The sequence below is a fragment of the Cryptomeria japonica genome, chromosome 7 (genome assembly GCF_030272615.1).
Source record: "Cryptomeria japonica chromosome 7, Sugi_1.0, whole genome shotgun sequence".
NCBI lineage: Eukaryota > Viridiplantae > Streptophyta > Pinopsida > Cupressales > Cupressaceae > Cryptomeria > Cryptomeria japonica.
In genome coordinates, this window is record NC_081411.1 from 738,276,222 (window position 1) to 738,292,593 (window position 16,372).

At 36.2% G+C, this 16,372-nt stretch overlaps 1 protein-coding gene across 3 annotated transcripts; it reads left to right on the plus strand.

Annotated features, from left to right (window-relative positions):
- The first annotated feature begins 4,799 nt into the window (after window positions 1–4,799).
- On the plus strand, window positions 4,800–15,952 carry LOC131071935 (BTB/POZ domain-containing protein At1g21780). Of its 3 annotated transcripts, none has more exons than XM_058007909.2 (4): window positions 4,804–5,385; window positions 6,173–6,318; window positions 14,752–14,876; window positions 15,011–15,952. In XM_058007909.2, the coding sequence occupies exons 1-4, from the start codon at window positions 5,273–5,275 to the stop codon at window positions 15,614–15,616; spliced, it is 990 nt and encodes a 329-aa protein (XP_057863892.1). In that variant the 5' UTR covers window positions 4,804–5,272; the 3' UTR covers window positions 15,617–15,952. The 3 variants fall into 3 exon arrangements, with proteins under 3 accessions (XP_057863894.1, XP_057863892.1, XP_057863893.1); XM_058007910.2 differs by having other exon boundaries at window positions 4,808–5,385; window positions 14,761–14,876; XM_058007911.2 differs by lacking the exon at window positions 6,173–6,318 and having other exon boundaries at window positions 4,800–5,385; window positions 14,771–14,876.
- Window positions 15,953–16,372: the final 420 nt, after the last annotated feature.

Sequence of the window (16,372 nt, forward strand, 5' to 3'; positions counted from 1 at the left end):
TAGACAAAAAACCACCCTTCCACAACATAGAGACAAATCATTTATTTTTCCCGTGGCTCCTCTTGGGGAGGAGCTTTCTTGCCCATTCCTTTGTGAGGGATTTGAATAGGGCCTTGTAGTCCTCATCGTCCTTGCCTTTTTCTTTGGAAGCACTTTCTTGGACAAGGCACATAGTGGTAGCCGAACAACGCATCACATTCAATGCAAATTTAGAAACATCATGCATTTTGGTTTCCACAGCCTCCAACCTGCTGGTGATATCTTGCACATTATCAGACATGGCCTCCACTTTTTTCCCCAGCTCTGCCAGGTTGTTGTTGTCCTCCTCCTTTATGCTACTCGCCTCCTCCACAAACATCAATTTCTCAAACCTGAGAGTCGGGGAGGGGGAATTTGTTTGGGACTTAGGGCCAGGCTCTAGACTCTTAGAAATTGTGGGGCTTTCAGAGGCATGGGTGGACTTGACAGAGTGGGGGGTCGGGTTAAGGTGGAACATAACCACATTATCAGTTGGGCTTGAGTTACCAGTGTCATGCGAGGAGGAGGGGTCTCTTAGATGTTTTTTCGAGGGTTTAGAGGCTGGTCTGCTTGAGCGGCGGGGGGTGTTGGCCTCGTCAGTGATTTCCATGTCAGAATCAATCTCCTGGATTCTGACTTTCTTGGGGGTTCTGACCTCTTCAGGGGAGTGCTTTTTATTTTTCTTGTTACAAGAGCCAGTTTTTGTGAGTCAAGGGGGGCTAGCATTATGTTTAGCAGTAGGGTAGGCCGATGGACTAGTATTAGTCACATTTTGGATGAAGATAGAACGGGGCAGGCATAGGGTGAGGTGGGAGTTGTAAAGGTGTAGGATGAGGCCCTAGTGAAGGATGGGGACATATTTACCCTTTTTCTTGGCCTCGACAATATCCTTGACATTAGCATCTAGAGAATGCAACAAGAAAAATAGAATGGAAATATAGTCCTTATTTCTCAGATGGTTAAGGAAAGGGAGATGGTAGTAATAGAAGATTCCATACCTTCCCTCTAGCGTGAAGTATTTCATCACAATGTAACAGACTTCATCCCATGGAGATGGGAGCTCTTGCCGGTTGAAGTCATCCACCCTCTTTACCAGGTTTTCGCCTTCATGGAAGAATTGGTTCAGGCTGGTGGTATCCGTAATACGACTCTGCTTTTTCCATTTTCTCCCCTCCATAGATAGACCCGCTGCCTATGCAATAATTTCTTCATTAATTTTGAAAAAGATACCCGCCATGGTAACTCTTTCGTCCTCCTAGGAATTCACAAATTGCTTGGATAGTCTCTCATCGTTCCCCTTCATGCTTTCCATGAATTTATCAATGCCGCCTTTTGAACAGACGAACCACACCGTCAACTTAGCTTTAAAATCATCAACTTTATCGGGTTCCAGTTTGATCCTGTCCCTCCCCCTCCCTATGATGATGTTAACGACTTCACAAACTCTAAATTCATGTCACATGTTTCATTTTATGAATTTGAAGTTTGCTTATAAGAATTGGGCTCTGACGTTTAACTTTTCTTGGAAACTAACTAAAGATTATATGTTAACATTTTGTAGCTATCATAAAGAATGAAGTAAGATGGTTTTATCAGGAGGATAGTGAGAGCTCTTCAATCACAACAAACATATTAGTATATTTTATTCTAATAAAAAATGCCATTAGTGACTACATTCCTTCATTGTTCTAATGCCTTATATCAAGTATAGTGATCTTTTTTCTCAAATGGCACATGGCTTTGGTCACAGTCTTAACATCCCTAGATGTTATGGCTAGAAGCTCAATCAAGATCAAACTCAAGCTAGCAATTATTATGAACCCAATGTTCTCTCTTTAGTATAAATATTTTCAAGCTTCATATTTTTCTCTTTCTTGATTGTAGGACAAATTTGTAAAACAAGTCTTGAGTAGAGATCTTAGAGAAATCCACAAACAAGCTTGCAACATAGCATATGAAGCAATTAGAAATATAAGGACAATGGCATCCTATTGTGCTCAAGACAACATCCTCGGGTTTTTCAAGAAGCATTTGATGAAGCCGCTTAAGAAACATTTTGTTATGGCTCATAAAATGGGAATTGCCTTTATCATTTCCCAGTGGACACTATTCTTTGCAAATGCATTAAGTCTCTGGTATGGCTCTTAGATGGTAAAACAAAACATAGCATCCTTCTCCACTATATTGAAATTCTTCCTAGTCATGAGATAGACAACATATTTTCTCTTAAAAGCCCTCATACTGCTTGTCATAGCTTACTCCATCTCAAGAACCACATGACAATAATCAACCTCGACAACCTTAGTGCTACAACACTACAAATGCTTAAGGACAAAACCGAGTTCCAGTTTGTGTTTTTTCATTCTCCTTCCAGACCCAATTATATAGTGCTCTCAAGAATTGATCTCTCAATAGAATTTGGAATCTTTGTAGCATTGGTTGGCTCCATTGATTCAGGAAAATCATCAATGTTGTCACCTGTCTCTACTGCTAAGATTTTATGACCCTTTAATAAATATAGAATTTTGATCAATGGAACTAACATGAAAATAATGTCAGGCCTTTGGGAGAGGATGTTGTTTGACATAGGTTCAAAAATTTGCAGATGGTTTTGATGATAAAAAAAATAAATTTTGTCTCATGAAAATATTAATGCTACAGACATCCCTAACATCCCTATCGTTGAAGGGATAATTACTGATAAAATTTAATCATATTTTGAGCTTGTTTTGTTTGTAAGCAATCAATTTTTTAGTAGAGAACTTTAGTTAAAAAGAAATTGAATTTGTATTTAATAGTATTAAATTCAATGGCAAAAAGCTGAAGTGTGAGATTTGGACCAGAGGGCAAAAGCTTTATTGGGGTTTATTGCAAACATCACATAAGAATACACACATTGATTTTTAATTATTTTGGGGCAAAATTTGTTGATTTACACAGTCTTAGAATGGTCGATATCAAGATTCAAAATGGCTAATAGGTTTCCAAATGGCTATCTATAGAAATAGATGGATTTGAATCAATTGAATTAGAACTCAGCTTTACCCCATTTTAGTTTTTTGCGTGAGTTTTATGAAAATACTACTAAATGACACATGCATATTCTTACCCACTGATTCTTTCCCCTCATGGATTTGACCCTCACTCAAACCCCACCGGAGGAGTGATCTAATCTAATTCATAGATCAAATTCCCATTATCCCCAAACTTATATTATCAAACAAAAGAGATAGTAATAAACAATAAAGAAAACAATACACATCAAACTTTCATGCTATGCATCTAACACGTATTGTATTAAATAAAACCTCAATTACAAAACGTCAGCAACATAAATTCTATGCCTGACATATAATCAAAGAATGTTTTTTCACAACATAAATAGAAAATCTTTGCCAGGCGATACCCCCCAAAAAATTCTTAGGGTTCAAAGCCAACAAATGTAAACCCTATCCCAAATAAGAAATGTGTGCTTTGATTGTAGAATTAGCATTCAAAACGAAAAATGCAATCAAATGGCTCATAGTTTCAACAAGGTCGAAAAATACCTTACCCACTCCAAAAAATTGCAGCTCTACGAATTTCTAAATCCTTTTTTTGTGACTATGTCAAAAGTCACATTTTCAAGTCTATTTGTTGAAATCGTCGATGGAGTTGGCGCCTACAAGAAGAAGAAAGGGATTATTTAACCCTCTCCACCTTGACTTCTAACATAATAAGTCGATGATTTCGCCCAAAACAAATTCTTTACCTTCCACGTTGTTGCAAGATAGACGATAATGCAGGATGTGACACTTTCCCTGGTCGACAACTACTGCAAAAGGTCGATTATCAGATACTTACCTTCGAAAAATAGTAGAGAAGAATTGTCGGCTTTGTATCAACACAACACTCACTCAGCTGAAAACACAATGTAGAAGCTTCAAAACGATGAATAAATCCTAAAAAATGTAGATATACAAACAAATCTTCATAAATGTCGAAGCACAAACAAACAGATACATGCCTTAACAATGTGCGCTGCATTCTTAACTGCACTTCTACTTGTACTTGCCATGTAAACACTAATAAAACCTCTTTTAATTAATTTATTTATTATGGGTGATTTAAGTTTTTTCAAAAATTTCCTTAAAACCATGTCAATGGCCAACCAGAAATACTGAAAAATAATAGAAAAACTGTTTTAAAAAATCTTTTTAATAAAAAAATATCATATCATAAATTATTTTATAGTTTTTTATTTCATGAGATAAATTAATTGCAATGGTTGCCGCAGTGAGAACATTAGCGTCCTGGCTTAGGGACTAACAATTATAAAAATACAAACCACAAAAGAAAATGAAAAAAAGAAAAGAAAAATAAAACACAAAATTATTCAAACAATAATAAAACTGAGGTGTTATTAACTTTATTTTTCAGATAAATTAAGATAAATTAAGCAAGATACAACGTACCATCAAATAATTAATTATGAGAGTCGATTCAAAAAATTGATTTGACAGTTTTTACGTTCCCGAAAAAATTTAAAACACACTAACCAATTATAAAAATTAGACTAACGTACAAGTGACATATTTAAAAGGTAACTTGACCCATCTCAAATAATTTTTGTACGTATAATTAAAAAAAACATAGTGATAAATATTCCGTAGCAAATGAAACGAGAACAACAAACCCTTTTCCCATTTCACACGTATCTTTATTAATTCAGAGAATCTACTTAATAAAACGTCACTATCTTGTTTTGCCCACTTCATTTGTAAATTAATCGGGAGATAAATGAAGTACCCTACAATAAAATATATGGATGGATAGATCTGTCGTTTTCATGGTAAAATTGGAATGGCACTGCACCCTAAGTCATGGAGTGTCAGGCTTACAAAGATATCTAGATTTAAATATACAGATCCAAGATCAAATGCCCTGTTATGTTGAAAACTGGTTTATTTTCTGCATCAATCTGAGAGAAGGGACTAGTCGAAACAACAGCCTTTTTAACTAAGATTCATGGTAGGATAGATAAGATTATAAAAAAATAACTATCAATCTGATATATCTGGGAGGACACTTGTCAAAAATATTCATAAACAAAACAAAATTATTTCTATCCTTGATCCTATAGACTGCCACATTATTAAAAGCTTTCCGGGGCTTCCTTTAACTTCATAACAAAAGTTTCAGTAGACAATTCTCTGTTCTGTTTATCCAAAATTAGTGTTAGAGATTCTGTATCTGGAGAGTGGGTTGTGTTAAAATGAACGAGTCAAAGGTTGAAACAGCTGCACGGGTTGCTCAGTGGAGAATTGAGAACATGGTTTCATCTTCTTACCGGAGGTCCGAACCCTTCAAGATGGGGCTCTGGAATTGGTAAGTAGTCTTTTTGTATTTCTTTGTTTGGTTTTGTTGGAGGGTGAATTTTAGTTAAGGTTGTAGGTTTTTTTAAAATCTGGGCCACAGTTTGATCAGACTTGGGTCATGTTTCAATGGTCGTTCTAAAGGTCATACTAGGTCACTTAGGCATATAAGATTCTCTGTGGGAATGAGTGGAGTTTTTAACTTCTAATTTTTTCTATATTATTTAAATTAGGCGTTGTCCATCCATGTTTACTGGGTGACCACAACTTTTGTATTGTCGAACCACCTCCACCTTCTGTATTGTCAATCCACTTGCACCCTCTGTATTGTTAATCGACCTACACTCTGCCACACAAACTCATAAGATATCTGCTACAGGCTGCCTTGTTACGGTGAGAATAATCTGAACCCGTGCGGTGCTCTTACTAGTGTCTCTGTTTGAAATTTAGGGAGTAAACTAGTGTCTCTGTTTGAAATTTAGGGAGTAAACTAGTGTCTCTCAATGCAATCACCCAAATCTGAACCTGGGTTTTTACCATCATTTCATATCTATTTTGATTTGCAGTTAGGAATACAATTGCCACACTGGTTAGTAGTTTGAGGCACTGAATCACGTGACTCACAGCCTTTCAGGCAGTCATGGTACATAGCAGGGTACGGTCTTGGGGTCTGGATGTTGTGGGGTCACTTGCCATGGAGTCCACTTAAACTTATTTTTTTATAAGAGAATTTAGGATAATGGGTCTCTGTAGTTTACTAAAGTTCTTCTATATCACTTCATGACTAATGTGCTAATCAGGCATCTGTCTGTGGAGAAGAGCCGTTATGTGTACGTTCGTCTGTTTCCAGAACCTAGTCGACATTCAAAGGAGCAGCCCCCAATTGCCACATTCATGCTTCGATTATATAACGTTGCAGCGAGTAGACGCCCCTTGACATCTCTGGGTGAGTATGTATAGCCATAGAGCAGATCAAATAAGATAACTGGCATTGCATTTATGAACTTTTAGTATTTTTACATGTTGGTACAAGGACTTTTTTTATTATCTTTGTCCGTGCATAGAAGGGATTTTCGGAATATCTGTGTCGAAGTTTCAATATTCCTGACATTTTGTGTTGCAACTTCTAACCCATCACGAGAGGTTAAAACCAGAAACGTCATGAATGGTGAGGAATCCCTTGCACCAAGTCAAATGCTAATATGAAATCTACATCAACCCAAAAATTGAGGCAAACTTATAACAAGATATACCGGAACGCTGGTATTGTGAGATTAGAACAATCTTTCTGTTGGTCTAGGAAAGTGATATATTGAATGAACAGTTTAGTTAATAAAATAATAACGTGAGTTTAGTTTTTGTAGTATTTGGCTTGATATGGTTGTGGGTTCAAGTTTGTATGGTGAAAATGTTTTGTTGCACATCGATTATTAGTACTGGATTGTAATTTGTATATACAAAAGATCAACATATTAAGGTACAGTCAGCTCCATTGTTATTTTGTATGAACACAAGATCAAGATCTTGAGGCACACTCGGTCGTGTTGTTCTATTTAAAAAGTAACATGGTTCTTACCACATAATTACTTGGTTAAATTGAAATTTTTACTTGGTGAATGGTTGGGCAAAAACTTGGAAAATCCAGGCAAATTAAAAAAATAAAAAGAACAAACTTTCAGGAAAAAAGGATACCTTTCTTAACTGGTAGAATGAAGTTGGTAGGTGTCTCACTATAAAAAGGCACCACCTCATCCAAATAGAGTGCTGGAAAATATAGAAGTTTTTGTTTTCCTATTAGCTACTATAACTTTCAATACAAATGACCACTTTGAACGGCCTCCACACAACTAAAAGGCCATTGGACTAAGGATAGCAATAAACCAACAAGCTAACTGCAGGCATGCTAAAGCCTTCTCATATACAAAATTAGGGACCATAATGAAGAGTTTAAGTTTTGCATGATGTTATCCCTGATGAAACATGCAGAAAGAAACTATAGATAAATTTGTAAGAAATCTCCCTGTGCCATGGAAAAAACTAAACCCTTTCTTATACTTCGACCACCTTGCAACAGTCTAGTGAATCTAGATGGCTGCATGAGTACCAAAAGTTGCGTTTCCTTCCATATGGCCTCTTCACACTCCCTTGCTTCCTTTGGCACATCCATAGATGAACCCTTGCTTCTCATTCCATTCTTTCAAGTCCACTCTTCAGTTTTATCCAACTTCGTTTCAGAGGGACAATAACTTTGCTTCAGTTCCTCCTTTGGCCTCATGGGTTTGTTCATAATTCCATTAAGGGGTAGGACCTCTTTATCTTTGACCCATCTTTAGCTGGACCCACTTAAATTTTCTTGGGTCTCCCCACATCTTGATCTGATTTCTGTGTCTCCTCTTAGTGTCCTACCCTGCCCACTGAAAGTGTGGCTGTTGGATAGAGAACTGGCAAAATTCCTGTGCTAGGTGCAAAACCCCATTCTAAGAAGCACAGGTGCATCATCTATCATAATAAACTTTATGCCCTTCAAATAGTTGTGAAGTGCAGAATTATGCTTGTTTGAGATTTCTTGTTGACTAGCCTTTGTGTATGCATTTCTTTACATGAAAATTCAAAGTGAATATTAAGACATTTCTTAAAGAGGCAAGCATATCTTCATAATATGCACATCGTTAATAGCCTATTACATGAAATTATATTTATTTTGATGTCTGCAAAGAATAGTCAAAGAAACTGAACTTGATAAGAACTTAATAAACAAGCAGAAGAGTAATATGAACTTGTCATTTGGAAAAAAACTCAGAAATAACTCAGGAAAGAGTTGGGTCTTCTTATTTTCTTAGAGAATAAAATCTAACTTGTGAGTACGTAGTCACTTGAGAAGAGTATTGTAACTACAAAAGTTATAAAAATCTACTAAAATGACTCAAGTGCCTAAAGTTATTGTGACAGTATTTTCCAGTATCTTAAGCGTTCACCTTACAATCTACTATTTTATGAAATGAGGGGTGTGAATCAGAGTTGTCATCAACAATAATTTGCATTCTGTGTGTATGACACAGTCATGGTATGACCGGTAAGGTGATTGAGGGTACCTAGGCCACTCTAAGGTTGAGGGTCATCAAGAAATGATCTCCTCTTGGCTAGGGCACTTCCCTATCCATGATATGTCATTGATGGGAATCCAGTGCTCCAAACACTCATGCAAACAAGTCAGCCTTTTGGATATATACATCATCATCACTTGATCATCATTTGAGTACTTCAATTATGTTAGGACAGTGCATGTATATGTATAAACTACATCACGTTCGTATAATATCAAGGACTAATTTTAGGCTAGCATATTTCTTTTGGTGGCATCGAGGCTTCAAGCAATTCTAGATTACATAAGCATGGATGGGGTGTCATATTTGAGGCAGGTATTGTGTTATTCAGGGCATAACTCTGATTCTGTATTGGGTATGGTGTTTCCCTTGATAGAGAAATCAGAAACTGATGAGACACTTATGCATGCTGATGATCCATAATGGGCCCTATCAGGATTCCAACCTTCCTAGTTTTTATTTGGCTATGAGTCCTCACCATGATATATTGTTATATTTCCTTTTATTTCTGTTATGAGGTTGTTATTTCCTTTACTTTGAATTTATGGAACAACGATGCAATTAAGATGAATGTATAGTGAATGGATGTGCTATTAGTATTGTGCATGCACATTGTTTACCTAGTTTTAGAGAAATGACCAATGAATTTACTAGTATGAGTTGGAAAGCAAGTTGTTTGCATGCTTACATGGTTGCATAACAGGTCTATTTTTTGGGTTGGTGACAGGATATTCCTTCATTGGTGTTCCTTTGGTATGAGCACTGCTCATTTGACCACCTATTTGTGTTGTTAAAGATTGATAGAGATTTATGATGTTTCACTTGAAGTTGGCTCTTATGAATGTGGTATACTTAAGGGTTTGTTTCCTTTGCATGTATGTTGGTTTGTCTATAGGAGGTATACAGTGTTGGACAGCATTTCTAATATCCAATTAAGGGATGTTGAAGGATAGTGTCTGCGCATTAAGGTCATCGGTACTAATCTGTTGATTAGTCATATGACTCATATCCATGAGAAGGGTGGGATGTGGGGCCATAAATTTGTCTGCTGCTTTTGGAATGGAAATGGTCATTAAATGCCACAAAGCATTTTGGGAAACTCACTGAGTTTGAGATACTCTTTTCATGGGGAAACATGTGAACTTCAGAAATATGAGAGCAAATGATCATGAGATGGAGAATGCTGATTGAAAAAAATAGAAATGCTGATAATGTGCAAACTTCTGAGGCACACATAGTTGCTGGAAGGTGTATTCTACCATCAATGCTCTAATACCAGTTGATCTCATCTTTAACAGCAACTATTAAATTGTCACTTCGTAATCTATGCTAACGTTATTCACATAGTATAATATCATTCACACAGACAGATGGAGAACTGATGATTACGAAATGTTTGTGCCTTCCATTAATAATTTTTTTGTCAGGCTTACTACTTAATGTATTTTATCTATGTTACTGGTTCAAGTTTGGGTATCCCAGTATGGCAATTTTCAAGGGTTGGGTATGTCTGTACAAAAAACATATATATATATATATTCTAGCTGAAAAACAGGAATTTTAAAAGGAGATTATAAAAGGAGGAATTGGGCTTTAGAAGGTAGCATCCATTGTTGTCGTTATAAAACCTTTTTTTTGTAGAGCTTGAGCATTTTGTTCTTCGCCATGCTTGAGGACGGAAATTTTTTAGTGCAAAAATTTGGAGGACAAAAACCCTCTCAGTTTCCAATTGAGGTGTGGTACCATTCAAGAGTCACATATGTGCTGGAAGTTTGTAGGATTCCAGTTTTAGTTGTGCTTGAGAAATTACCGTGCGTTTGATGATTTAATTTTAATTTAAGTTAGTCTAGGGTGATTTCTAGAATATTATATTTTCATTGTAATTTTAAAGATCAATTTGGTGTTATTTCGGGGCCATACTTTGGCTGCCTGTATATTTCACATTGCGGCCGTACCAATTACCTAAGGCAGTGCAGCAATTGTTATTAAGTATTTGAATGTTAATGATAAAGAGAGAGGGCGCTGGACAATTTCAAGAGCAAAATAAATTTTTAAAAGGTTTTTCATTGGTAGTTGAACCTTTTTGGAAGGGCTTTAACTTATATGAAATGCGATACTTTGTATAAATGCTGCTGTATCATTGCAAGACAGTTGTTCACATCATTTGGAAGTTATATTAAGTGTCGTTTGCCATTCATTGGGGTTGTTGTACTATGTATAGGAGATTCTAAGTTCAAATTATTCAATTCCATCTTTACTTCTGTAACTTTTTGAAGGGAAATCATGCCATATTTTGGGAATTATTAATTGCTGTTGCTTTTTTCTCTTGAGTGGCCTTAGGCCAAACTCGAGCAATTTTACAATCTTGTAAGTGGCTTTTTTATGTTTCTTTTTTAATTTTTTAATTTTTAAAAAGGGTAAAAAAAATTATTATTCAAGAATTCTAGTTACATATACATTGGGTAGATTTCCAAAGGGCAATAGCCAGCAAAACAATCCATATACGAGAAACCCACTAAGGATACCTGCAATACCACTCAAAACCATAATGGGACAAGAAAAGATTTCCAGCAATACCCTACTTCCTCCTGCCCAACCTCCAACTGCTAATCCAATTGATCATTTTGAATAACTTGAAATGCTCAGGCCTCCATCAAATTATTGGTTCACCCCACTTAGGTAGAGAAGAAGAATGGAATAGAGTCATTGCAGTATTGACCAATTCCTCCAATCCCTGCTGGTCCTGGATTTCCATGGGCCAACCCATGTGTGTTAATCTTCAAAAAACTGCTAGGAGACCATTTTTCGGACTCGTCCATTTTCTGAGAAGAAAGCACTCTATATCTTGGTCTAATAGGAAAAGTTCTAGAAGGAACTGTAAGATGCTACCCCAAATTACAGCCCAATTTTTTGTGCTTCTTTTTCCTACTCAGCTATAAAGGTTTTTTGTCAAACAGTTGGCACCTTTACTGATTGCATTCTTCACCATGACTTTTTAACAAGCAGTTTGCATGCCCTTCTCTTTGTTCAAGCTGGTGACTTTGAAATTAATGTTTTGTAATGAATATGATAGTTGATGTGCCAAGTTTGTAGTGTTTAGGTTTTTCCTTCATGCTCATAATTATTTGCAAAGTAAGCATAACAGAATATAAGGATTTATTGTATTAAAATCTTAGATATAAATGACAGAGGTAATGATTAAAAATCCAACCTGATATAGATTTTCAGAAATCAGGAGAGAAGCACATCCGATCAGCAGAGAACAATCAGCAAAATGACACTTAACTCTGCTGCTTATGAACCCAGTCCATGCTTTAGAATCTCTGCCAACTCATAAGCAAAATAGATCAGCAGCTAGATACAAGAAAACCCACGTTCTCCCCTCTTCACCCTAATTGCAGTATGTGTTAGGATTGATGATAGCCCCAAAGATACTGAAAGGGGGGGTGAATCAGTATCTAACCGGTTAACAAATTATTTAACCTTATTAAGTATTTTGCATTCCAAAATAGTGTACCGGTAAACAAGAATTAATGCAGTAAATAAGAACAGTAAAGACAACATAGAAAGCACACCATAACACAAGATGTTTAACGAGGAAACCCGGTGTGGGAAAAATCTTGGTGGGATTTGTGACCCACAATATTCATTCATAGGCCAATGAATGGATATTATTTACAAGAGGGGCCTGCACATGCAGGAAGGCCAACTGCCTAGAGCTCACTGCTCAATTACAAAAGGAAGTCTCACTGACTTACAAATGGATTATGAAAATCCAATATAATGTACTGCTATAATTCAGCATCTGCTATGCCAGGTTCAGTACCGGTTTAAGCTCATACAATAACCATAAACCTTATACAAAATATTCGCTCATCACCTCACATCCATGCTACCTCATTCCACATCTATATCAAAATGATTTACAAGATCTCATACATATATGAGTCTTATTACAATATGCCATGTCGGCTTACAAAAGATATTTACAATTAAATACAATAAACAAAACTTTATTCCTGTGGGCTGGGATGTCGATGAACATTGTTGTCGCTGCCGGTGAAAGTGCCTACCAGTGCCGGTGCCGATGCTTGAAGATATCCACAAGGTCGCCGGTAAGTTGCCATCAATGACAACACCATCATTTCTCACTAGGGTGTAGAATGCCAACAGTATGGTACCCAGCTTATACTTCAAAATCGCCCAATGCAAAATATTAATTTCTTGGCGTCACAAGTAAAGGCAATGCTTCCAATGTAGGCATCCGAAACCAAGGAGATTGTCTTCAATGCTTATCAATTCCAGCTCCCTAAAAAGAACTTCTAGGATGGCCTCTTTTCCTAAATATAAGCAAACCCTTCAATAATCTGCAACTTGCCTATAACTTCTTCAAGAGAAAAGCTCAGAAATTAGAAAACCAGAAACCTCAGTCTTTGAATGCATTATGAAATACCTCCAACAAATACCAGCTAGAATAGATCTTTCACTACCATAGCTAGTCTTCTTCAAGAGAGATTTTGTCCTCTGGAAGTTTGACATGGACCAAGTCAAAATCTCCAGAGCCATGTAAGGTTTTCTCAGAGAGAAATATTAGAAATAATAAACTCAATATCCAAATGAGCTCTCTATCCCCTTTTTTATAAGTTTTTTCCAGCACTTAAAGTCACTTCTAATTATCTGAACATTTAAAACTTTTTGTTATCTTTCCAATAAGTTATAACACTGAGGTGTTTGATAAATTATTTCAATTAGAATGGCAACTTTAGTAAAATTAATTAAATATAGTTCAATAATACACCCAATTAGTTCCGATGAGCTATAACATTGAGGTGCTTGATAAATTATTTTAATTAAAATGGCAATCTTAGTGAAATTAATTAATATAGCTCAATGATACACCCAGTTAGCAACAATGGTCAAAAAGCATCAGAATTGAAATTTGATTGTGTAGAAGTAGTCCTAACGATGAAAGATGATAAATAGACCCCATTGGGTCACTTACTAAAAATAGACGCTCCCTCCAAGAATCTTGGATCCCATCCCAAAAGTCAGAAATAACATCTGAAAGCATCATATAACTCCTCTAAACTATTTGAGCTCATTGGTAACATCAAATTACCCCTTTGAACAAACTAACATAAACCTAGAAAGTCAACGACAACTGCATTGCTAGAGAATCTGAAAATGGGGACATTACATGTGGTTTTCTTTTTTTGATGTGCTGTCCAAATTCAATTCAATTCAGCCAGGATGAGTGGGGGAAGGGGGTTTCCATTAGGCTTTGACTGTGACTTGGAAGCATCTAGGGTGATATCTTCCTTTTAAATTCGAGTAGCTCATCTTTGATGATCAGTTGATGGAGTTAAGATACCTTGTTGGTTCAAGATCAAAGTCAAAGCAGTCAAATGGAGATTTTACTTCGTTAACTTGAAGATTTGAATTGGAAATTCTGCTTGCTTGCAAAAGATTCTAATTTCTACAATTGCATTCAAAACTGCAATCTATACATGGCAAATAGTGTGGGCTGCAGTTTTTTGTTATATGTCATAGGATTGGAGCTCCTATTTCCACTCTCTTTCATATTTTGCAAGTTTGTTCAATTGAATTGAATGATTGATTCTTAGTGCTGCATATTTCAATCAAATTGCTACACAGAAAAATTGCCTGGCGGCTTTGGAGAAAAAGGTGGTCTATACTTCTATTTTTTCTATTTTTAAGGCATTGAGGCAGGTTATGCGGCCCTTTGCATCTTTCAGCTGCATGAAATTCACTGTTAGAATTTTCTTGTGAATCAGCAGCCATAAGATTAGTTCCCTAATTATCTAAGGCAAACAATAAAGCGATGTTTTTGTGATGATTCTCATTGAAATTACCAAATCTCTCCATATGGGTGTGTGTATGTGTATGTGTATGTGTGTGTTGTTGTGATATGTGGATGTTTATATATGAATGCAATGTAACTCTAATTGAGTGGAGTAGCTGAAGATCATTTCTCAATAATCTTGTCAGGTTAAACTAGATAATGGATATTATGAGTTCTGTTCTAACACCTTGAAATTATTGGACATAATAAATATTTTTCTTGCCTTATCTAATTAGAAAGCTGGTAATATGCTCTGTCCTTCCATTACAAACATGGAAGTTATGGGGAAATTGATGTTGGTTTTTCAAAGTTCTATAAACTGTGAACACTGTCATGTTACTTAAAAATGAAAGTTGATAAAGTAGCTTTGCTGTTTAGTGCTTTCCCTTTTCCTTATCTTCTGCTCATTCAGTTGATGCAGTTCATGACAGGTTACTTCGAAGCAGCGAGGATTATGTGTGGGCTGTAGAGATTGCTTATCATGGAAGGTTTATCATTGATGTGGAGTTTCTAGATCTAAAAGTTGCTTCAGTTAATGTAAGAATAGTAACAATTTTTGGTTCCTACAATTGCCATTTCTCACTTTATGTGGGCTTTGATGTAATCTAGTAACTTCTAACTGTACTTATGTAATGTCCTCATAATGTGATTTTTAATGACTCGCAATGAAGGGGGCTGAGCCTTCTTCTATATGGCCAAATGAAGGAATCATGCGAAATCAAGCAATAAAGGGTACACTAGCATGCCTTTCTCGTATGCTGAATGATGGACTTCATGCTGATGTTACAATAAACACTGCTAATGGTACTGTAAGAGCACATCGGGCCATTCTAGCAGAAAGGTCCACTGTATTTGAAAGGATGCTATCGGAAGACTTTAAATGCAAAGAATCATCAATAGTTAACATTGAAGATATTTCTGTAGAAGCTTGCACAACTCTCTTAAACTACCTTTATGGAGGCATCAAATATGAGGACTTTCGAGAGCACAGGATAGCTTTGCTTAGGGCTTCTGAGAAGTTTGATATTGGGGACTTGAAAGAAGCATGTGAGGAGAGCCTTTTGGAGGATATAGATTCTAAAAATGTTCTGGAGAGGCTTCAAGTAGCCTGGCATTATGAGCTAATTCAATTGAAGAAGGGGTGTTTGAAGTACCTGTTTGATTTTGGGAAGATTTATGATGTGAGAGAAGACCTCAGCATATTCTTCCAGCGTGTTGACAGGGAGTTGATGATTGAGATGTTTCAAGAAGTACTTAATGCTTCAGGCATAGCATAACCATGTACATAACTCAGCCTAAAATAGAAAAGCATAATTATGTACACAATTATTTGTTCATAAAGTACGTAGCAACTTTTATGGATAACAGCTGAAGTCCCAAGTTCTTCCTTGTATGGGTCTCCTAAAGTGTTGTTATTTTCATTACAAGGAAACCGAGGTATTTCATTAAATATTCTACCTCTACCCAAGGTATATTCTTCCTCCAGATTGACCTAATTTACCTGTGTGGATAGGCTTATCGTTTCAATTTCAATTTCTGATAGCTTATGCATGGACATTTCTTTATCTGATATACATTAATTTGCATTTTGTGCTCATCTTAAATTGCTGTTACTGTTGCAGCTCGTCTATCTGGAAAATAAACTGTTTGTTTTACGAGTGTAAATCAAACCTTTGGGATTTAATATTTCAACGACTTTTTATCAGGAAGGCTTTTTAATTAATTATTGGTCAAGGGTGTGAATGATGTAGAATGTGTTTCTGACACACAAATCAAATTTGGTAATGACAGTCCAATAAAATGCAAATAATTCAAGACTGAAGGGAAACTGTGTTTCGCAATTGCAGTGGGAAACCTGACTAGCACTTATTTTTCTGGAATTATAATTTGCATCTCACATAACAGGGAAGAATTCTCTTTTATTACAGTTCTCTATAAATAGATACACATGTTTTAAAGAATGAAGCAATTAAGGCAAATGTAAATGGGTTGCTTCAGAACTACATGGGTGTTTGAAATTCTGCACTGATCTG

Bases quoted from the DNA above. Each gene is read 5' to 3' on its own strand.
- LOC131071935 (XM_058007909.2), top strand. From the start codon at position 5,273: ATGAACGAGTCAAAGGTTGAAACAGCTGCACGGGTTGCTCAGTGGAGA. The intron at 6,319-14,751 runs GTGAGTATGTAT...CTGCTCATTCAG, and splicing joins ACGCCCCTTGACATCTCTGG to TTGATGCAGTTCATGACAGG. The intron at 14,877-15,010 runs GTAAGAATAGTA...CTCGCAATGAAG, and splicing joins TAAAAGTTGCTTCAGTTAAT to GGGGCTGAGCCTTCTTCTAT.